General features: G+C 60.2%; 1 protein-coding gene across 1 annotated transcript in view; it reads left to right on the top strand.

Moving 5' to 3' along the window:
• Positions 1-18,357, top strand: part of IL6ST (interleukin 6 cytokine family signal transducer) — a gene marked incomplete at its 5' end in the record, with an annotated part of 40,518 nt that extends 22,161 nt beyond the window's left edge. Inside the window, 10 exons of the mRNA XM_037145144.2 lie at positions 339-498; positions 2,211-2,293; positions 2,841-3,051; positions 3,454-3,636; positions 5,120-5,221; positions 5,350-5,496; positions 6,041-6,181; positions 10,423-10,519; positions 13,251-13,332; positions 14,078-18,357. Of these exons, the coding sequence (XP_037001039.2) occupies positions 339-498; positions 2,211-2,293; positions 2,841-3,051; positions 3,454-3,636; positions 5,120-5,221; positions 5,350-5,496; positions 6,041-6,181; positions 10,423-10,519; positions 13,251-13,332; positions 14,078-14,752 (1,881 nt within the window). The remainder of the gene's footprint in view (positions 1-338; positions 499-2,210; positions 2,294-2,840; positions 3,052-3,453; positions 3,637-5,119; positions 5,222-5,349; positions 5,497-6,040; positions 6,182-10,422; positions 10,520-13,250; positions 13,333-14,077) is intronic.
• Positions 18,358-22,421: the final 4,064 nt, after the last annotated feature.

Here is a 22,421-nt window from a genome sequence, read left to right on the forward strand (position 1 = left end):
ACTGCTAGGTGTCCCTGTTCCCTGCCCCCAACCCCGTCAGTCAGCGCTCCCCGAACTGAATTGCGGCTGGAACTCCCGGTCTCCTCCTGCGGAGACTCTTCCTGTTGTAGGTCCTCTGGGAGAGGGGGAGGAAGGAAGGGTCCACAGTGGACGTCTGCATACTTCCCGACTCTATTAACTTCACTGGTTGTGGCCGCTTTTGACTGGCACTGGTTTCTCTCCTCCCCTTGAGCTCACCCGCCCCGTTTCACTAGATGAGTTTCTAGAGTCTGAGGCGTTGAGAAGACCCGTGATCAGCCCCATCAGGTTCACTGCTGGCCAACCCGCTTCGTTTGCAGATCCCTCCCGAAGACACGGCGTCCACCCGGTCCTCCTTCACGGTGCAGGACCTGCAGCCGTTCACGGAGCACGTGTTCAGGATCCGCTGCATGAAGGGGGACGGCAGGGGCTACTGGAGTGCCTGGAGCGAGGAGGCCAGCGGGACCACCTACGAGGACCGTGAGTGCGCAGGGGCCGGGGCGGCGCTCGCGTCTGGGCCGGCCACATGGACCGGCCCCGAGGCTCGCTCTGTGGTCACCATGTGCAGGCCAGTCTTCCAGGCTCTCGTGTGCGAGGGCGCTCAGACCGCAGCTGTGTATGTGCTGACAGCGCACACGTGTGCGGTTCCCGGTGGGGTAGAGTGAGCAAAGACGGGGGACCCAGGCGCCTGCCAGGAGCAGGCCAGTGGACTGAGGTGAAGGGTCCAGAGGCCTCCCTGCCCAGACAGTCGTATCGGGAAGCATCGAAGCCACACTGTCTAGCAGAACGTCCTCAGGTCCTCACTCTGCAAACACTGGTGCGTGTTGTGGCGTGCTCCTGTTTTTCTCCCAGTCCTCGGTGAGGACTCCCTGGAGGAGGGTCCTGGCATTCTCGTTGGTCGGTTTCCTTTTTCCTGTGGCGGTGCTGCATGAAATTTTATAGTGAAAGGGTGTACGGTTTCGAGTAAGCTTCGCCCTTCCTCGAAAGCAGCCAGTGTTACTGGTTTCTCTGTGGCCGTTATGAAGTGGGCCTTCGGCATGTGGCTTTCATGTTGAACCTGCCCTATCGCAGCCTCCCCTCGAGGTGTCCCGAGCCATAGAGCCCCCGCCTGCCCCACCCCCCACCCCCGGCTCTGCTGGAGGCTTGCAGGGCGGTGAGTGGACGGCCCGCCCTGCCCCCACTCAGCACCTTTGCCCCGCCACGTGCTGGGAAGGCGTGAGGTCTTGCCGCGGCCGCTCCAGGCCTCGACCGGACTCCCGTGTCTCCAGCACGATTCTCGAACTGGATTCGGGGGGCCTTCACACGTGCCTGGGTCAGTCTGGGGGAGTTCAGACTGCCGGTTAGTGCTGACATGCGTTTTCCGGGGAGGTGGGACGGAGCCTTTGTGAAATCGGAGAGCTCTGGGACCGAGCAGCTAGGAGCCGTCAGCGTCGTGACTGACGCCCCTGGGTTTACTGCACCTGAGGTCGTGTGTCCGGCCCGTACCCTTTTCCAGCAACTTCACGTCCTTTACTTGTGCGTTTCTGTACTTAAAAGCGCGCCTGTCTGAACCCGCTGTACAGGCGGCCCCAGCCGCGGCCTGTCTTTCCCGTCCCGTCGGCCACGGTCGCCTCTCGGGAGCCACACAACCGCCGAGGTTTGGCTCTGATCCTTTTTAAATTCTTTTCAAGACCGTGTTTTGCAATTACATCCATGAAAGTTTTTTTGAATCAGGTAGCTCTACGGGCATCTCTAAAACCTGGTTACCAGCATTCGATGCTTTGTCCTGCAAAGCGCCGTTTTCACGTGGTCGGTGGTTAATCTCGTCGCTTGTGTCCACCCTCCGGCACCGACTGTCCCGAGCTGAGGGGCACGTGTACAGCCCGCACCCCGCTTACTGTCGCTGGTTCGGTGTTCTTGCGTTTATACCTGAAGGGGTTTTGAGCGAATACATAAATAGGATTTTTCCATTTCGTTTTTGGCATTGCAGTAGAGCGTCTTTGGTTGTTGCTTAGACGTCTGCAGCTTCACAGTTTCAGGGCCGTAAAGGAGTTTCGGTGTAATCTGAACCATCGAGCCGGCCCCCGGCTGAAGCTGGGACGGGGAAGTGCACCTGCAGAGAAAGGGACACCGTGCGGTTGGAGGGCGAGAGTGATCTCCGGGGTTTTGTTTTACTGTCACAAGCCTGTAAGCAGCGTGTGTCATTTCTGTAGGGCCGTCCAAGGCACCCAGTTTCTGGTACAAGACGGAGCAGCCCCTTGACCACGGCTCCAGACTCGTGCGACTCGTGTGGAAGGTAAAACACCCTTGACCTCTTCTGTCTCTTGTGTAAACACACTTCACGTGACGGTGTGAGTGGAGTCTTCCACCTACAGTTTCTACTCGCCCTGATGTCAGGGTCCCGAGGCCTTTAGTGACTGGAAAGCGCAGGAACACCAGGTTCCACGCGCCCCACGTGGGGCCGCTCTGTGCGGGCAGAGACCCCGTCTTCTCCTGAACGTGCCCGAGGGCCTCGGAAGCAGCTGGCGGAGGCCTGGGTGGTCCAGATGTGTCCCGGCGATGGGGAACGTAGAATCGCCAAGCAGGCTGAGGGTTCGCGAGGGGCTCCTCCTAAAACTGGGGGAGAGCGAAGCCCCGAGGCCCACGACGATTCGGGCCCGCACAGCTCCCGGGCGACCCTCCTTCCCTCCCCTCCCCCACCCTCTGCAGCACCTGCGCAGGGAGGGGCGGCCAGCGCCTTCCAGTGAACGTGCGACCCTGCAGCACTATCTGTGAGCAAGATGAAAATCAGCTTTCGTCCCGATCAGTGAAATACGTTCTCAACACGAAGTGCTCTCTTACAGACTCTGCCTCCTTTCGAAGCCAACGGAAGGATCTTGGACTATGAAGTGACTCTCGCAAGAGGAAAGGCCCCCGCGCAGAAGTACGTGGTTAACGGCACGAGGCTGACAGTGAACCTCACCAGTGACCGCTACAGAGCCACACTGACCGCCAGGAACTGGGTGGGCCGGTCGGACATGTCAGTGCTCACCATCCCTGCCTGCGACTTCCGAGGTTCGAGTCTGGGGGGGGGGGCGGCGAAGGCTGAGGGTGGCCGTGTGACCCCGAAACCTTTCTGCCAGCTCCTTAGTCCGTGCGGGTGTTTCCCGACTGTGTACTCAGCTAGGTTTTGAGATGTTACAGTTCCTTAAATGTGTTGTGTATCTGTAGCTTTCAAAGGAGAAGGATTATCACTTACGTTCACAAAACATGAGTTTGGCAGAGGGAGAACTTGCGTCTCAGATACGTCCATTGCGGGCAGATTGTGGCGAAGTGCTTTGCCCGTGACAGGCCCGTCACCGTCAGGCGGGATCCGATGGCAGGGTGACCCTCGCAGTCAGGGAAGTGGGTGCCGGGCCCCAGAGCGCAGCGTGTCCGAGTCCCCGTGTCACAGCGGTGTCCGCCTTTGTCTCACAGCCACTCGCCCCGTGAGGGCCCTGAGAGCGTTTCCCAAGGACGGCAGGCTCTGGGTCCAGTGGACGGCCCCCGGCGAGCCCGTCTCCAAGTACATCCTCGAGTGGTGCGTGTTGTCGGACCGGTCGCCCTGCGTGCCCGACTGGCAGCAAGAAGAGGGCGCCGTGCACCTGACCTCCCTGACAGGTGCGCCCCTCCCGTTGCCACACCTGCGTGCTCCTCTCACGGGCCCTCGCGTCGCAGGCCTGGTGACCCCGGGGGGGTGGGTCCGGGTCGCCCGGTGCCTGGGGAGAGGTCGGACCGACCAGACGCGCTTCCTCCTCTGCACGGCGGGCGTGTCTGCGGGCAGAGCGGGGCGGGGCTGTCGTCCTTCTCCACCTCGGTCCTGTTCGGGCCTTTGTCGGACAAATAGTCACAGAACTGTAAAGGCGCCCTCGCCTCTGCTGCTCACTGGTCCTCTGTCCCTGGTGGAGCCTCTGATCCGACAGCGACTCTCCTCCTCCCCCTCCAGCTGTTGGGTCGGGGACAGGCCCAGAACCCAGGTCCCCTGCGTGTCCTCAGTGCTGGCACGAGTGGAGGGCAGGAAGTGACAGCACCATAGGGCCCCTTCACAGGATGCATTGCGCCTTAAGGCACCCCTGCCGAGTGGCTTCGAGGTGACAGAGGAGCTTTACAGGAAAACGAACCACTTGGCTTACATGTGGCGTTTCTCGGGAGGGGGGCGCCCAGTGGGATTCAGCCGGGAACGGCACAGCCAGTCAGAGACAAGCTCGAAGCAGACACACACAGGCCGGACCAGCGCGGTGCAGTTTGTTCTTGCAACAGGCTGTGTGGCCCTCGTCCACCTGTTCAACGTACAGCGTCAGTAAACTTGGTTGACTCGTTTCTCAACCTTCCCAAATTGAAATTGGGTGGGACCGGGAGGGAGACAGGCTGGCGCTCACTGGGACCGGGAGGGCGGCCTGCACGAGCCTTTGAGCCGCCGGCTGGGCCCCGAGCCCGGCCCCACACCCAGGTCCCAGCAGGAGGCGGGGTCAGCCAAGGCCACCCCACGGCAGCGAGGGAGCCAGGGAGCCTGTGCCCGTCCCTGCACAGCCCAGCCAGGGGTCTTGGTCGTGGGTGAAGGCACGAGCGTCATGTCCCCGGTCTCTGGTGCGGACGGGCTGGGCGCAGTGCACAAACGACATTCCCCACTGTGCGCTGGAGGAGTGGGTCGGCCGCCGTCTTCATCAGCAGGGAGTATCTGTGAAGTGCTCAAGACAACTTCCCTTTTAAAATTGGGCTACTTTCCGGGGAAATAGCAGTAGCTCTCCCAGTCCCCCAACAAAGCTGGACCGGCTCCTGTGGCGGGCGGTTCTCTGGGCACGGGGTCAGAGATCGGGAAGCGGCCAGCTGGCGGTCAGAGGGGTTCCACGAGTCCCAGGCAGAGATGCAGGCGTTGCTCATGTTGACCCTGAGCATTTGTATCCACCGTGTTGGCAGCAAAAGTGCCTTTCGTTCCCAGAGCAGTTTTCCTCCGGCCTGAACCCAGCACACACAGGCCGAGCTTCATTAACAAGGTGCGGCTTTAAGAGAAAGTTCAGTGGTCGCGAAATTACAATGTAAAGTAATGGAACCAGACGTTTTCGCCACAGAAAAACCGGTGCTGAGTCTGCCTTTCTCTCTCTAGGGAACCTGGAGGAGAGCAAGTGCTACCTGATCATGGTCACTCCCGTGTACGCAGACGGGCCCGGGCTCCCCGAGTCCACGCGGGCGTACCTCAAACAAGCCCGTGAGTCCCGGCCGCCGGCCCCGGGGGTGGGACTGTGTCATCCCTTTGAAATCAGATAAAAACTCTGTGGTCAGTTTTACTGACCTCGAGTGAGTTCCAGTGAGCAAATGACCTCTATTCTGTTCCAGCACCTTCCAAGGGGCCCACTGTCCGGACAAAGAAAGTGGGGAAGAACGAAGCCGTCTTAGAGTGGGACCGGCTTCCTGTGGACGTTCAGAACGGGTTCATCAGGAATTACACCATCTTCTACAAAACCAACACGGGGAACGAGACCGGTAACGGCCTCCCGTGAAACCGATGCGGGGCAGGGGGCCAGAATGCCGCTCCGTCAGCTGTGAAGGAGTCTGCTTGTTTCTTTTAAAAGGTTTTATTTATTTTTAGAGAGAGAGGGGAAGGGAAGGAGAAAGAGTGGGAGAGAAACATCAATGTGTGGTTGCCTCTCGAGCGCCCCCTACTGGGCACCTCGCCTGCCACCCAGGCATGTGCCCTGACTGGGAATAGAACTCGGGACCCTTTGGTTCGTAGGTTGGCACAGAATCCACTGAGCCACACCAGCTGGGGCAGTTTTTTTTCTAGGCTTTTAAATACTGATTTGAGGCTCTCCTTCCCACGTTAGCTGTCTTATCATATCACGTCACCCTCAGAAAAGACACACCTGTGAACGCGCGTTACAGTGGTTGTCGTGGCTTTATGCCGGTGATGAAACTTGCTTTTGGGTGAAGTGCGTTTACTGCTCTCTGACGTCTTCACGCGTCGAGTGCGGACAGAGGTGGCAGGGACCCGCCGAGCATCGAGTGACGCGGGTGTGGTTTCTTCCAGCCGTGCACGTGGACCCCTCGCACACGGACTACACGCTGTCCTCGTTGACCAGCGACACTCTGTACATGGTGCGCATGGCCGCGTACACGGACGAGGGCGGCAAGGACGGGCCCGAGTTCACCTTCACCACACCCAAGTTCGGTGAGTGGGCGCCGGGCTCTCTCCCTCAAACCTTCACGTGCCGGAGCTGTGGGAAGGGCACCTTCGGTTCACGGTGACCACGTGCTCAGAAATCGGGGCGTTTGCGTTGCCCACCTGGCTTCAGTTGTTTCTTTACACCACAGAAAGCATTTCCCTCGTCTTTGTCACTTCATTGACTGCTTCTGACCCAGCTCGCCCGGCCCTAGTAAACCCCTCGGGGAGGGTGTGTCTCCCTCCCCCACTGGCTTCGGGTCCCCCCGGCAGAGCCCGGGAGCGGTGGCCCCTGCAGCCCTCCTCCCGCAGGCAGGGGGCTGGAGAGACGAGGCCGCCCTGTCTCCACTCGCCCCCCCTCGGCCCCTCTGTGGCCCACGGGGACCACTCAGGTGTCCCGCCAGTGCGTGCCTGTCCCAGCCTCCCCCACGGCCCCCGCCCCCGTGGCCCCCCAGCCCGCTGTGAGCTGCGGACCCCGCCTGCTCCCCCGGAAGGTTTTCTTCCCCGAGCGTGTCCAGCCCTCGGCCCTCCCCTCCTTTTCCCCAACTCTTGGCTCCCTCTTGGGTCCGGGCCTCAACTGTCCCCTGTGCCACAGCTGACATTCAGGGTGACGGCAGCAACTGCCTTCACATCTGCGACTCCTGTGAGCTGGGCATCAGGTCCTCTCGACCTGGCTTCTCACTGCTGCTCCTGCGGCCCTTTCAAAGCTCCTCTCCACCTTTTCCCAGCTTTCCCAGCACGCTGCCCAAGGTCAGGTGCTCATCTCCTCTTGTTTTGGCTTTTCATTAGCCTCCCCAAACTAGGCTGACGCTGCATTCTCTGTCCTCACTACATTTGAACCGTCGTAAAAGCCACTCCGTTTTACTGTGGTCGTGTCTGCAGCTCCCACCCCCAGGCAGCAGGCACGGCCCCCAGTGGTCGAGCGGGTGATACAGGAGGGAAGGAGTGGGTACGTGACGTTGGAAGGTCCAGAGCTCTGCCCAGGTGGCGGCCAGCAGTGAACGGTTTCTGAGAGGAGATTTGTGGGGGTGTGTTCGTAGAGTGTGTGTGCGGCAAACGAGACTCTGCCACGCTCTTCAGAAAAATAAAAGCAGCAACCTTGTTAAATGTTGTTTTGACTTTAAACGTTCAGTACAGGGAGTTTAGACTACTCAGAAAATACAAATAGAAAAATCGCCCCGAAACCCCTCGTTCAAATGATCTGGTAACATACATGTTAGCTCGGTCTTTGCGCGTAGGTTTTCCCGGACACCGGGCCACACTCACTAGCCCGGTCGCACTTCCGCGCCTGCTTTCTCACGGCCCGCCGCACCACGGACCTGCGGTGGCGGCCTCGCGTGCCCCCTGCTCCCGAGCCCCCCCCACCCGGGTGAAGGAGCGAGAGACCAGGAGAGCCTCCCGGGCCCTGCGGACGGCGCAGAGCGTGGGGATGTGAAGGTGCTCGTGGGGCGGAGTCTGCCCTGCGAAGCGATTCTGGGGAGGGGGCGTGCGTGGGCCCCCGCGTCCAGGTGCGGGCACACTGCAAGGAGGAGGCACCTGGGAGCCGTGTGCAGAGAGGCTGAGCCTGGAGAGCGAGCGAGCCGGTTCAAACAGGCATGTTTTTAAGTACAGAAATGCATCCAGGCAGACGTGTGGGTCCCCCGGCACCCGGACCCGGCTCCGTGAGGCCCTATCGGAGACTCCGTCAGCCTGCTCACTGTCTGCCCCTGGTGAGCTTGCAGGCCCACCCACGCTGTTTTCAGTGGCTTTTCCACTAGAATGGCCTGTCTCGGCCCCTGCTTCAGACTCCCGAAGGTCTCCCAGACAGGCAGCATCTGGCTAACCCTCAGTGAGCCTGTAACCCCCACTGAGTGGCCCGAGGCCCAGCACCAGCAGCAGCCGGTTCCCACCTGGGCCGCGTCCGGGCATCTCTGAGCCCGGCACAGCAGCAGCCATTCACAGATCGCTTTGTAGCTCGTGCTGTGTGACCCCAGCCAGAATGCAAGGTGGCTGACCTTGGATGTGTGAACAGCAGTCAGGGCTCAGCTACGACAGTAGGAGGGTGACTCAGCCCACACAAAGGGCGCACCTCAAGTTCCCAGCTTGGGTCACAAGAGAGGCTGTGCCACTTGACCCCACAGGACACCGCTGACATTAGGCTGCGTCACCAAGCCCAGGGGACGTGGTGTTTCCACCCAGAACCTAGGAAGCAACACAGGGAGGCTGCCAAAATGAGGAGACAGAGACACGGCCCAAATGCAAGAACAGATCCAAACTCCAGAAATGGAGACCAGCAATGTAGGGATGCAGAGTCCAAAACACTGGTTATACGGGTGCTCGGTGAACTTGGACGTGAGAAAAGACTGTGGGAGCCACAGAACAGATCCAGCCAGAAACGAAGGATAATTTACAGGGAAACAGCAAAGAGTAGATCAAGCTGGGAATCAGATAAGCTCTTTGGATTATGAAGAAGCAAAAAACGCCCAATCAGAAAATATAGGAAGACAAAAAATAATCCGAAACAGTGATAGTGTAAGAATTCTCCGGGACGACTTCAGACATGACAACATTCGCATCATCGGGGTGGCGAAAGAAGAGAGAGCAAGGAATTGGAAACCCATTTGAAAAAACAATGACAAGAAAGTGTCTTCACCTGGCAAAGGAAGTGGACACAGTCCAGGAAGCTCAGAGGCCCAAACAAGATGAGCCCAGAGACCCACGCCAAGACATATCGCAGTTAAAATGCAAACGTTTTAAAACAGTATCTACAAACAGCAAGAGAAAAGCAGGTAGTTACCTGCAGGGCAGTTTCCACAAGACTCAGCTGCTTTCTCAACAGCAGCCTTGCGGACAGAAGGGACTGGCAAGAAGTAGTCAAGGTGATGAAAGGCAGGGACCTACAGCCAGGATTGCTCTACCCAGCAATGCTGTCATTTAGAATCAAAGCGCAGATAAACAGCTTCCCAGATAAAGTTAGAGGAGTTTATTATCACCAAACCATCATTATAGGAAATGTTAAAAGGACTCATCTAAGAAGATCGAAGCTATGAACAGTAAAATGGCAGTGAATACATATCCATCAACAATTGAATATTTAAAAGGTAAACCAACAAGCAGAACAGACACAGATGCTCAGGCGCAGAGAACGTTTTGGCAGTTAACCAGGGGACCGCGCTGGGGGCTCGGGGGGGCCGTGCGAATCGGCTGTGACAGGAGTGTCACGGGCGTGAGCCCGTCACGGGCAGAGTCGTTGATGTCGCACCACCTGCCTGTGCCCGGTGGGTGTGGGGCTGACCGGTCCATCACTTGGCAAGTCACATGGTGTCTGCGCGGTGAGGCGCCCCCGAAACAGACACGGCGTTGTGTCGGCCGCGACTGGAAAACAAAGGACGGTGGAGAGCGTCTCCGGCACGAGTTGCCCGATGCGGGGTCAGCAAACCAGGGGCCCTGGCTCACCGCTTTCTAGGTGACAGCATCCCCGCCTCTGCCGCCTGTGCCAGCGGAAGTTCTAAAGTTCTTAGTCCTGTAGCAGACGTGTCGTCCTTCCAAAAACGGGAACCGTTGACATTTGCCTGGAGGGTACATTGTCGGTCAGCTACCGGGGTGGGTTCCCAGCATCTGCAGTCCCCGGAGCCTCCCCGAGCAGCTTCGCTCAGATTGTGCTGTGTGCAGGCCAGAGTCAGGATGGCGGGTCGGGTTGAAAAGCTCTGGCTTACCAGGCGGCCTGTGCAGTAACCGAGCTGACCGTCCCTCTGAGTCCCCAACCCCACACCACAGACACCCTCCTCCGGAGGGCACGAGTGCCTAGGACAGGGCTTACCAAGGGCAGGGGGGCCACCTTTAAGTCAAAAAGGCTGTAAAAATAATTAGTGTGGGTGTTTCACGCTTTTCAGCAGTGCAGCTTACCGGAAATACTGTGGGTTTGCTTCCAGACCACCACCCTGACCCCACGAATTTTGGGGTTTCCCAGTGCACGTGGAAGTCACGTTCGTACCGTGGCCTAGTTAAGTGCAAAGTAGCAGTATGTCCGTAGAAACAGTGCATATGCCTTGACTTTAAAAATACTTCATTGCTAAAGAAAAACGCCAACGGTCACCCACACCCTCAGCGAGTTGGTGGCGGGTCCCGTCTTCAGTTTGGAAAGGGAAAAGTGCGGGTCTGCAGAGCCCAGCGAAGCGCAGCGCCCACGGAGAGGCGCCTGGCTCCGGGGGCCACGTTGTCCGTGTGGCGTGTCCTCAGCCCCTCGCCTCTCACCCCTTCTCCCTCCGCAGCTGAAGGGGAGATCGAAGCCATCGTCGTGCCCGCCTGCCTGGCCTTCCTGCTGGTGACGCTCCTGGGAGTCCTGTTCTGTTTCAACAAGCGGGACCTGTGAGTACGCCCGTGCACGGTCGGCGGTCCCCGGCCCCGTGCGCTCTGACTTACACACAGTGAGACCGTGCCTTTTAAGTGTGCGGCTGGGTGGGTTTTGTAACTGTGTGCAGACACGCGTAACTGCTGCCACCATGGATGTGCCCCGTGTCCCTCCCCTCCCTGCGCCCCGGGCCCAGCCGGTCCCCCCCCTTCTGTGTTCCGGGACTCGGTTTCATGTAGGACAGCTCCCGCTTAGCGTGTTTTGAGCTTCGTCCATGCCGTGGTGGTCCTAGTATTTTCCTCTCTTCGTGGTGAACAGCATCCTGTCCTGCAGACACGTCAGTCTGTCCGTCCGCCCCTCAGTGAAGGAAGTGCCAGGTGCTCCGTCGGACTCCGCGGCAGTGACACTGCCCTGCGCGTCCCCGTGCAGACCCGGGCGTGGCCCGTGCTGCCGGAGTCGGCCCTGGAAGCGGTCACCCCTCTCGGGCGCTCGGTGCCGTCTCCACGTGTCTCGGTGTCCGTGTTCCCGACTGCTCCCCTCGTGGGGTGTCTTGAATCCTTTGCCTGTTTTAAAACTGGGCAGGTTGTCTCGTTAACTCCGAGCTGTTGGACGTCATTTGTTCTGGTGACAGCGTTTTTGTCAAGTATGCGTTTTGCGAAATCTGGTATGTGGCCCACCTTTCTTTCTTCGTTGGGACTTCAGGAAAACGAAAGTATGCAATTTGGATGGGACCCATTTTTTCAGTGGTGCTTTTTTCCTGTGCTTCGGGTTTTCGTCCTGTTCAAGGACGCTTCGCCTGCCCTGGTGTCACAGGCGTGTTCTGAGTTTTCCTCCGCAAGGTCAGTTGTCTGAACCGTCTGTGATCTCTTTGGAATCAGCGGGTGTGCGTGGCATGAGGTCAGGGTCAAAGCTCACCTTTTCTTTGGATATCTAGTTGTTCCAGCATCATTTATTGAACGGACTTTTGCGATCGAAGTGCCTTCCCGCCTTTGCCAGAGCCCCGAGCCCGCTTTCCCTGTTCCTTTCCCCCCCTCCAACTTCGGCTCGGTGCCCCCGCCCCTGCCGGGGCTTCGGCTTCGTCTGAGGGGTTCGTGGTCCTCGACGGACAGTCGAGCGTATTCCTAAGTAGTTTTCTGCTGTTGTAAATGGACTTCCGCTTTTTAAAATTTTCTAAGTTGCTCGTTGTTAATATGTACAAGTGGAGTTGATTTTTACCTTCTATGCGCTGTTGTAGACTGAGACCTCGATAAATTGTTCCTCCTCGTAGCGTTTTGGCTTTCTCGGGGTTTCTCACGCGCACAGCCTGGCGCCTGCCGAGCCCCCAGTGTGGCGTCAGGTGGGCGGGCCCAGAGCCCGCGTCTCGCCGTCCTTCCCACTGGGGGGGGGAGGGCGTTCGGCCCGTGCCCGCTGCGTGGGCCGTGGAGTCGAGGGAGTTCTCCTCTGTGTCTGCTCTGCCGAGGGTTTCTGTCGTGAGGGGGGATTGGACTTTGTGAGGTGCCCCCCTCCACCTGCTGAGACGGTCGTGTGCTTCTCCTCCTGCCTCCGTGAACGCGGCCGAGTGGTCTTGCAGTCGATTTGCCAGACGTCACCCTGTCCTCACATTCCTGGGGTGTTCACGGTGGTGCCGGTCTGTCCTTGTCATGGTCCTCGCCGAGTTTTGGAAGCAGAGCCGTGCTGGCTGCCACGGGCCCTGGCTCTCGTAATGACATTTCCTCTGTTTTCTGGAGCAGTTTGTATAGGACTGGGTTTTGTTTTTTTCCTTTTTAAATGTTTGGTAGAATTTACAGATGAAGAAATCTGGGCCTGATTTTCTCTTGTGGAAAGATTTGTAACTAGAAATTTAATTTCTTTATAAACATAGGGCCATTGAAGGGTTTATTATTTTTTCCCCCTTCTGTTTCAGGAATGTATGTTTTTCAGGGAATTCATCCATCTGAGATTGGTTGGTCTGTTCGTCTGGTCACAGGAGGCAAACAGGAGGCCTGTTTCCCGAACCCGGCCCCCACCTTGTTTTACCCGGCCTGGCACCTTGTTTCTGCCCGGCGGCAGCGCCGAGCCCCTAGCCCCTAGTGAAGGAGCAGTTACACCCACACGGTTACGTTCGGGGCCCTCTGGAGGCCACCCCGGTGAAAACGAGCGTGAGGCCCCTGCTCCAGGTTGTTGACTGTTTCCTGCGTCACGTGCGGGCGTTGTACCCCCGGGAGAGTCGTCCTGGGGGTCTCACTGCCCGTTTGTATGTTGACACCTGAACTCACCTCCCGGTGGGGGTGACGCACCCACCAGGCAGGTGCAGGGACGGGCCCGGGCGGAGGGCTGCGCCCAGCAGTGAGGCGGACACGCGCAGCCGGCGTTTTGGTGCCGGGCTGGGCTGGATTAGTTGGCTGCTTCTGGGTGCTGTTGGCCCCTCTTCCTTTCGAGAAGTCAGACCCATCAGTTTTACCACCAGGCGGCCCCGCGAAGTCGCAGCCGCGTTTCGGTTGGAGGACGGGCGTGTCTGCGCTTTGGTTACTGGATAGGGACGCGCCACGGCATCTGCGGCCTGACGCTTCCAAGTGGCTCTGTGGCCGAGCTTCCCCTGAGGTCTTTCCAACAGGACGTTGATCACGAGCGATAGTCGTGTTAACGGGTTTTCGTGATGGCAGCGAGGGAGACCCGTGTGCGTTTTAAATAGCGTTTTTACCAGGAAGCCCTTTGTGTTGGCTTTGGGCGCGGTCCCCCCCCCCAACACCGTGTCTCTCTCCTCTGCAGGATTAAAAAGCACATCTGGCCGAACGTCCCCGACCCCTCGAAGAGCCACATTGCCCAGTGGTCCCCCCACACGCCGCCGAGGGTAAGGGGTGTGTCCGACTTGTCTGGAAGGCACAGGCTAGTGAGGGTGCGTTTACAGAGGCCCCCAGAGGTGCCCCGGCTGAATCAAAAGCAGAAACAGAACAGTGTGCAAGTGAGAATTTTAACCTAAATTTAAAGCGGTGCCTGCACATTCGGTTTCATTATCAATGTAGCATATTCTGGTGTTCGTGACGTCAGGTGTTGCTGTCCTGGTGTTACAGCTGGGAAACTCGAAGTCACCAGGGCTGTCCTGCGGCGTGACGGGCACTCTGCCTCGGACGTCGAGGTGGGTGGGCCGGCCGGACGCCGTCCCGAGGCTGCACCCTGGTCTCCAACACTCCCTGAGGGGCGGGATTTCTGTGTTTCACCTTTTAATTCCTGAATTTTGCACTAACAGATTAAAATGTAGTGTGCATGTTTACATTCAGTGCAGCCTCAGTCCTTTGGGTTTGGGTTTTACTAACGTTTTTTAGTTTTTCTGTCCAGCGTTAACCGGGCAGAAGAACCGTGGGCCACCCGGTCTGGGCTGAAATGCGAAGTGTGCTTTGCAGACCAGCCGCCTGGCTGAGTGCAGCCCTGGGGGCTCTGCGGGCAGGCAGCGGACAGTGCTCAGAGCGGCCCCGCAGCGTCTGCAGGGCGGGCAGTGGGCAGCGACCTGGGGACAGCGCTGCCCGTCTGCACGCGGGGGCACGGGCCGCACACTCGGAACCGCAGGGTGAAGGTGACCTTTCTCTCTCCCCCCGCAGCACAACTTCAGCTCCAAAGAGCAGATGTGCTCAGACAGCAGCGTCACCGACGTGAGCATCGTTGAGATCGAGGCCAACGACAGGAAGCCTCTGCCGGAGGACCTGAAGTCCCTGGACCTGTTCCGGAAGGACAAGGCCAGCGCGGAGGGGCACAGCAGCGGCATCGGGGGCTCCTCCTGCCTGTCGTCCTCCAGGCCGAGCATCTGCAGCAGCGAGGACAGCGAGTCGGCGCGCAGCACCGCCAGCGCCGTGCAGTACTCCACCGTGGTGCACGGCGGCTACCGGCACCAGGCGCCGCCTGCGCAGGCCTTCTCGCGCTCCGAGTCCACGCAGCCGCTGCTGGACTCCGAGGAGCGGCCGGAGGAGCTGCCGCCGGCCGACGCCGTGGACGGACAGCTGCCCTTCCAGCAGAGCTGCGGCCCTCAGCTCACGGGGTGCGGGCGGGGGTCCCCCGTCCGCGAGGAGGACTTCGTCCCGGACCCTGCCTCTCAGCCCCCCGCCTGCAGGCTGGGGAAGGCGTTTCCGGAGGTGCTGGCAGCAGGGGCTCTGGGTCCAGGCCCCGAGGGGCCCATCGGGGGACTGGAAGCGGTGGGGATGGAGACCGCGCTCGACGAAGGGGTGCCGAAGAGCTACTTGCCGCAGACGGTGAGGCGCGGCGGCTACATGCCCCAGTGAGAGCCGGGGCTGCTCGGCCCCAAGCTGGGAGCTTGCTTCCGGGTCTGGGAAGCAGCGGTCGGCATGCACTGGCAGGAGCCTTTGCCCTGGAGGACGGGGACGGCCCGGCCTCCCCTCGCGGTCCCCTCCCGGAGAGCCGGACCCGGCGTCACACACTACAGAGACTAGTCCCCTGGACAGTGGAGGGGCTGGGGCCACATCGAGGTGTCTGCGCCGAAGCAGATCTCGGGACCTGAGAGAGTTCTTTACGTGGGTGCCAGGGAAGCAGGCGTCTCGGTGCTGAGCAGTGACACACGACTGCACGCGCAGGCCACAGACCGAGTGTCGCAGGGGGAGGGCGAGGACGAGTGGGCAGGGGCCGACCCTCTGCAGCCAAGGACGGGACCTCTCGGCCGTGAGGTGGCCTGGCCGCGTGGGCTCAGCTCCTGGAGCAAAGGGGGCCTGGTGTTGGAACTGGGCCGATCGCAGATGTTAACTTCGAATACGGTGTCAATAATCTAAACTTTCAGAAAATTGCTTTCACCTTTAACAGCCTCTTTGAAGCTGCATCTCACAGGTTCATCCCACAAACCGCCTGGAGCACTTACCAAGTCCCTGCCACGTACTAAGGCCTAAAACATTTTTCTGTATAAACACTGCTGACCCTTCCTGTTAAGGTTTCAGTTTGACTGATGAAGCACTTTATACAATGTCGTCAACTTCAGATGTATTTCAACTTAATACACTTTGTTTTTATTTTTCAGTAGGCCAGGATCGAAATTCTCTTTTTTCCTAGTGGGTGTTTAAAGCAAATTGAGTTCAAGTGCTGGGGCCACCACGCTCACCAAGACAGACCCACCCCCAGAACGGACACGCTGACCTTGGGACCTGAATGTCACGGTTACGACCTGAGTGTCTGCCGGGCCTCAGGCGGGTGGATGTGCCGTCGGTGTGGGGAGCCAGGACGGCCGGAACCCTCCGCCCGCATCCTCGGCAGAGGAGACTCTTTGTTGTTCTGCCGTTGGGGTTGCAGGGGTGCGGCCCCTCTGAGACAGTTTGTGCAGGTCATGGAGGGGAAGAGGCGGAGGACAGCTGGCGGGCCGTCACGGCCGGCGCAGAGCCCATGTGGCCTCTCGGAGCTGCCGCCGTCAGACCTCCGCCGTCTGCAGCCTTGGCTGTCCCTCCGGAGGTCTCCCACGGGTGGGCTCTTCGGCGAGGCGGGGCGGAGGTTCCCTTCGTTCTGACCTCGGAGAGGGTGGACTGGCCATGGGCGCGGAGGCCGGGTCACGGCAGGACAGGGTTTGCCTTGTGAGCGGTCCTCCCGGAGATTTGCGGCAGTCAGTTCCCATTTCCCCAAGGTCGGTAGTGGCGGAGTTGGAGTCCTGTCTCCTGTGACCCTCCTCACGAGAACAGCGTGCTGGAGGGTGGGCCGTTGCAGTGGGAGCTCTCCGTGCGGGGCGGCTGTGGAGTGTGGCCCTGGTGGGGGTGCGACGCGGGGGGGGTCACCGGGGACCGGAGGCCGTCGAGGCAGACTCCACCGCTGAAGTTGAAGCCGGTGCATCCCGCTCCCAGCTGCCGTGCGGAGTCCAGCAGGAAGTGGACGCTGCGTGCAGCAGACACGGTGCCCCCGAGAGGGAGTGGACGGAAGTGCTGAGAGTGCACGGTGACTCTGCTGTGGCACGTCTGGCACCGTCCGGTTTGGTGTGTGTCAGCAGTGTTTGGGGTGGGCAGAGAGCCCGGTTTGCGTGACATTCAGTCCGTGCACAGGAAGCTCGGGGGGTTTGCCGCTGTTCAGTCTTCGGTGCCCAGAACTGAGTTCGAGGTAAGGCTGGTGCCTCAACAAGCGCTCTGTGGACAGAACTGGTCCCCGCTGCGCACGCAGCGGCCCCTGGGAGAACTGGCACGGGGGCCGGCTCGTGGTTCCTGTGGTGTGGCTGTCACCTCCCATGTCCTTGGCGTCCCCCTCCCCCCGCTTCCAGGCCTGGTCTGAATCACGGTTGGGAAACTCACTTCCAACCCGTTACCGCCTGAAGCACTTAAAGGAGCCCTTCCTAAGACACGGCCCGGCCCACCCAGGAGCACAGCCGGGCGCGAGCAGAGCGGGCAGCCGGCCGCTCCATGTCCTGTGCTCCTGGATGAGTCCGCCTGACAGCACCGGTGACCCCAGCTCCTCGTGAAGGTAAAGGGCAGTGAAGTTCAGCCGAACTTTTATAGCAAGGGTCTGTCTGCAAAGGCCGTACTTAAAGTGGACCGTGTGAGGTAGCTCTATAAACGGGAGTCAGGCAGGTTTGGAAAGGTGTCTCTTCCCCCCCTACAGGTAACCAGTTAAAAGTCCCTGGCACACAGGTAGACTAGTTGCACACTAGAATCCCCAGAAAGTGTCCGTTGTCCGGCGTGAGTTGCCCGGTCGTCAGTCAAGCAAGCGTACCTTAACGCTCTCCATTGCTGAGAAACGCTCCGTCTCCCGAGCCTTCGGCGAGTTGCACCGTTTTGCCGGTCGGAGGTCGTCTTACCTGGATGTTGAGGAAGCCCAACTCTCTGGGGGCAGGGGGGGGGCAGGGAAGCTACACACGGTGGAACACGGCTGTCGGCCCGCATCCCCCTCCTCCTCTGTCCGGGGGTCAGGATGGACCCCTGAACGCACACGCAGTCTGGACAGTGGTGGGTTGACTAACACGGCAAAGGAGAAACTGCCTAAAACGTGCAGTTGAGCTGGTGAAAGTCATTGGGTGTTTGTTGTAGGTCGTGGTAGATTCTGCCCCCCGGGTAAGATTAGTTTTAGGAGATTTTTGCACTTTTCTCTGAATCAAGAATGTGAAACCATAAAACGGCCAGGTATTCAGCTCAGCCTGGCAGCGGCTGTCGCTGCGGGTTTGAGAGACGGTGGCCACGGGCAGACCCCCAGCCCGGCCGTCTCTGGGTGGTCCTGGACCGCAGTTCCATCTGTCTCTGTAAGCAGAGCCCAGGTGTGGGTCAGAGCCCGTCGGCCAGTGCGGAGCCTGCTGGGTCTGCGCCCTTCCCTGTGCCCTCGGCTGCGCTGGGCGGGCCCCGTGTCCCTGGCTGTGAGGGCCCGTGGTCGTCAGCGTGTGCCCCCGTGGGCGTCCTCGTGACCCAGGTGTCCTCCAGAGTTGATGGGTCACGATGAAAATGTGCCTCGGCCGGCCGTGCCAGGGTGTCCCGGGCCTCCGCCCCTCCCACTCGAGCTCTGTCTAGACGGCAGCCGCACGGCCCCGGTGCTGCTGCAGGTGGCCCCGTGGGGAAGGGCCACAGACTGGTGCTTTCAGAGGCCAGCGTTCGCCAGCGCCCAGCTCGCTGCGTTTGCACGTGGGCAGTGGGGACCTGAGTGCACTTGGCTCCTGCTGCAGCAGCTCCACCTCCTGGCTCCGCCCCCCCCCCCCCACTTGGCCGGTGCTGCCCGCCCGCCGCCCCACCCAGCATCGGGCTCGTCTGGAGAGCGTCGTGCACACTTGTGTGTGTGCGTTGGATCGCATGTGCTCGTTGTAACCACAGCTTTGTTTCTATGTCAACATAACTCTAAACATTATCGTAAATGTACTCATGCATCATCTGTAGCCCTTCCAGTAAACTTAGAAACTTTATTTAGAAATAAAGTCTTGCTGGAGTTTTCTGTGCGTGGTCACTCCCTGTCAACGTCACCCGGTTGAGGTGACGATGTCGCCATGGGTGCAGGGTCTCCCTGGGGAGTAGATGCTTCATGAGGGTGGGTTTTTGGGGTGCAGGCAGCTGGAGGCAGGAGCAGGACCGAGGAGAACAAACACTGCTGTCCTGGCCTCGTGACGCGCAGAACCGACGCAGAGGCCGCAGACCGGTTCCTGGGTTTTGCAGATTTACACAGGTGCACGCTTGGGGCCCAGCCTCCCACATTCCGGCAGAATCGCTGCCACTGGCTGACCAGGGACCAGCTGCGCAGAGGTGCCGCGCCGCCGGGAGGTCTGGCCATGGGCGCACAGCACCGCACGGCTGCCCGGGGCACGGACGGACCTGCTCGGCCATCCCCCCTGCGGGACACTCAGCTGTCGGTTTTATCTACCACGTGTCAAGTCCAAGATGAACCCACAGGCCAGCCACACGTGAACTTCCTCCCCGTGCACACTGAAGGTCATCCTGTCTGCCTGTGGGCTGTGTGCTCCTTTGTCGAAAACCTTGTGTCAGGCTGTGGCTCTCCTGGGCTCGGCCCGGCCGCCTGTGGTGCTGCTTGTCTCACCCGAGTTCGAATCCCAGGTCCTGGTTCCCAGTGGTCGCAGAGCCCCCACACAGCACCCCGTCTCCCTCACCCAGAGGCGAAGAGAGGAGTCTCGTGTTCGGTTTAAGCTTTTTCTTGTTGGAGCATATAAAGCTGCCTTCTACGCCTTCAAAACGCAGGCGTGAAACAGCGCACACTGCTCTTACGTCACATTTAAGTTCAGCGCATTGGCTCATTAGAAAACAAGAGAGGAGCAAGGGGAAACTGAGGCAGGGGAAGGAGGAAGTGGGAGGAACCACCGGGGCCTGGGCAGAGAGTCCTGTCCCCTTCGCTGCCCACGCAGCTCAGCTCCCGGACAATCTAGAAAAACCTTAGGCAGCCTGGTTTCTCAGCAGCTTAAAGTGGGTCTCTCTCCACTGAGGGAGGAGAAGCTACTTTTAAATTCAAAGTTCAACAGTTAGTTTCTTAGATTGTAGTTCATTTCCCCCAACTGCTGAAGGTTTTGGGAGAAAACAGCTTAGTTTCAGAAATCTGAGCATTCAGAACCTGATTCCTTTACATATATTCCTTCTAACTGGGGCCATGTCATTTTGCAGGTGAGAAAGCTACAACCGGAATCGTCTTAATCGTTCCTGAACTGCTGGGCAAGAATTGCGCTCCCTTCTGTGGCTTTTATTCATGTCGTCTGTGAAATCAGACTCTTCCTGGGCCAGCACAGCCCGTGAGACATCCAGGGTTGGGGGTCCTCCCACAAAGGATGGTGAGAAAAAGAAAAGCTCTGAGTGAGTGTCTCCCTGCCCCGCCCCATCTGCCCAGGCTGCATGAGGGTCCTTGCCGGCCCGAGTACCAGCAGCCAGGAGCCACTGGGCTCCCAGACACCTGCCCAAACGTGGGGCGAGGCCCCCTTGGCCAGGACAGGCTCCTGCTCCTAGAGGGAGGCACCCCGCCGCGGGGCCAGAAAAGCCAGTCACGGGGACAGCTCGTAAGCAAGTATGGTCTCTGGACTCAGCTCTGTAAGCTCCCAGGAAGGGGACACTGCCTCTCAGTGAACAGCCCAACAGGGTCCAAGTTCAAAGGCCCTGAGGTGCTGACAACAGGACGGTTCTGCAGAGGCACCGAGGGCAGGAAGGCGGCCAGTCCTGGCGGCAGGTCAGTGGGTGCGGACCTCGCTCAGTGTCCGGCCCACGCTTAGGAGCACCTGGGTGAGCCCACCGGCGTCCGCACCCAGGTGTTGCCTCTGAACAGCCAGGTCCTTATGTGGAGTGGGGCTGGGGGGCCGTGCCGGGGGCCTCCCTGTCACCCATGGCACCCCGCGGTGGCACTGCCTGTGAGAAGCTGAACGGAGCACAGACCGGCTGCAGGGTGTGGACTTCAGACCGTTAAGTCCTTACCAACCCTCCTGAGGTGAACACCAGCGCTGCTGAGGACCAGTGCTCGGGAGGCGGGGCCCCAGGGCCATGGGGTCGGCCGCAGCCGGGCTCCAGGCCCTGACTGCGGGGCCCACCTGTGCCCACTGTCCCAGCTGCTGAAACAGGACCCTTGAGCGGTCAGCTGAGAGCGGCTTGCACAGTCCTGCGGCTGCTTCTGGCGGCGCGTCTCCGCCACGTCCCTGCCTCCATACCGCCCTCGGGCTCCCCTCCGATGGCCGCCCTGAGACCCCAGCCATCTCTCCCTGCTCAGTGCCCAGCCCCCACCCCAGCCACAAACGTTCTCTAACCACAGCCGGCAGCACCTGAAGCAGGTCACAGAGTGCACGGGCACAAAGCTACGGTCTCATTCCTCAGCCAGAGAGAAGATGCTCTGAAGGTGGGATCTGGCCCCTGCAGCCAGGGACCAGGGACCAGGGACCAGGGACCAGGGACCTAGGGACGGAGCCCCTTCCTCAGGGCTCAGGCCTTGCCCCTCCTGTCCCCGGTGGGTCACTGACATGCCCACCCCAGCCTCACCGCCTCAGGGTCTCGTTCAGAGGCGCCCTCGGCCACGCAGGGTCCCACCGTCCACTGGGTGGCAGAGGGGCCTGCCGCGGTCCACAATGGCCATCAGTCCTGTCGTCGCCCTTGTCCAGCACATCTGGCCCCCCTCACACTGCCGCCTCTGCAGACACACTCTGGTTTCCGGACACACTGGGTTTCCTCCACCCTCCAGCCTCTCTCTGTGCTATTTCCTCTCCTGAAATGTCCTTCCAGCCAAGATTCCTTGTTCAGCTGGAAAATCCTGACCTATTTGCCACAAGCAGACTGGGGCCTTCCCTCTCCTGCTCTCCCCTCCCCCAGGAGCTGAGGGCCTGCCCTGTTTGAGGGAGCTGAACCCCACCCTCGCCACCACCTGGCCCGGAGCAGGCTCCCGGGAGGCTGGCCCCTCTCAAGGGCTGGGGCTGCTCGGTGCTGGAAAGGCTCACAGGGAGGGGCGGGTGGGCGAGCAGGCAGCACAGACTGTTCGTTGTCATGAACTTTTGTTTTAGCGCCTGTCCCAGGGTCCACTTTGCACGGTGCCGTGGCGATCAGAAATGTGGCCATCTCTCCCCCTCCAGCACGAGAGCCTCCCCCATCCCTCCCCCAGCCCAGGGGCACAGGCTTCTTTAAACCTACATCTGTGCACTGTGAGTCAAAACAGCAGCTCAAACAAGATTAAAGCCAGGGGGGTTCCTCCAGACCACCGTACTCCAGCCCATCCTGCAGGCGAGGAAAACGAGCCGACCGGCCAGGGAGCCGTCCGACCCCCAGGAACAAACCCTGGATTTGGGGAGGGCGTGGTCACAGCAGAGGGAGGCGGAGCCCTGCCCTGAAACTGCGCGATCAGCGCGTGTAGACTCAGGCTCAGCCTGAGGACAGTGTCGGAAGAGTGCGGGCCCCGCACACCAGGCCCCGAGTTCCTCCCGGCTTCCCGGCAGCCCCCCCAGTTTCTCCACCAGAAGGGCCTTGGGAAAACCTCCGGACAAGCCGAGAGGCAGGGACGGAACACGTGCTGGGGGCCAGGCACTCCGACCCCCTGTGCACGCCTGACTGTAGAACCGCCTCCGAACCCTTTCGTACTCACAGAGGTTCAGCAGAGACGTCCAGTCGCAACTGTTCGTACCGAACCCGGAGGCAGCCCGGACAGGTGTCTGTTCCGCAGCAGGTTCACGGGAGCCTAGCAGCCCCGTCCCCAAACAGGGAGGCTCCGTGCGGTCCGGTCTGCAGGCCCCGGGTCCTCTGCTGCTCCCAGGACGATGCTGCTGCAGCGCCCCCCAGCCCCCGCCCCCATCACGTGTGGGGAAGAGGAAGAGGCACAGTGGGCGGGGGGACAGGAGCTCCCCGGCCAGGCCCGCAAGCCCCCGCACACCGGTGGGGGACGCTCTGATGCTGGGGCCTGTCCCAGAGGAGCCCCCGTGGTCCCAGGACACGGGCCCTGTCCCCCCTCGTTAGCACAGGTTCCAGCCCTGAGGAGGCTGAGGGGTCGGGGGGCAGCACATGCCTGTCCCTGTGCCCACAGCTGGGGCGGGTGGGG

The sequence above is a fragment of the Artibeus jamaicensis genome, unplaced genomic scaffold (assembly GCF_021234435.1).
Source record: "Artibeus jamaicensis isolate MK-2021 breed Jamaican fruit bat unplaced genomic scaffold, CSHL_Jam_final scaffold_369, whole genome shotgun sequence".
Lineage (NCBI taxonomy): Eukaryota > Metazoa > Chordata > Mammalia > Chiroptera > Phyllostomidae > Artibeus > Artibeus jamaicensis.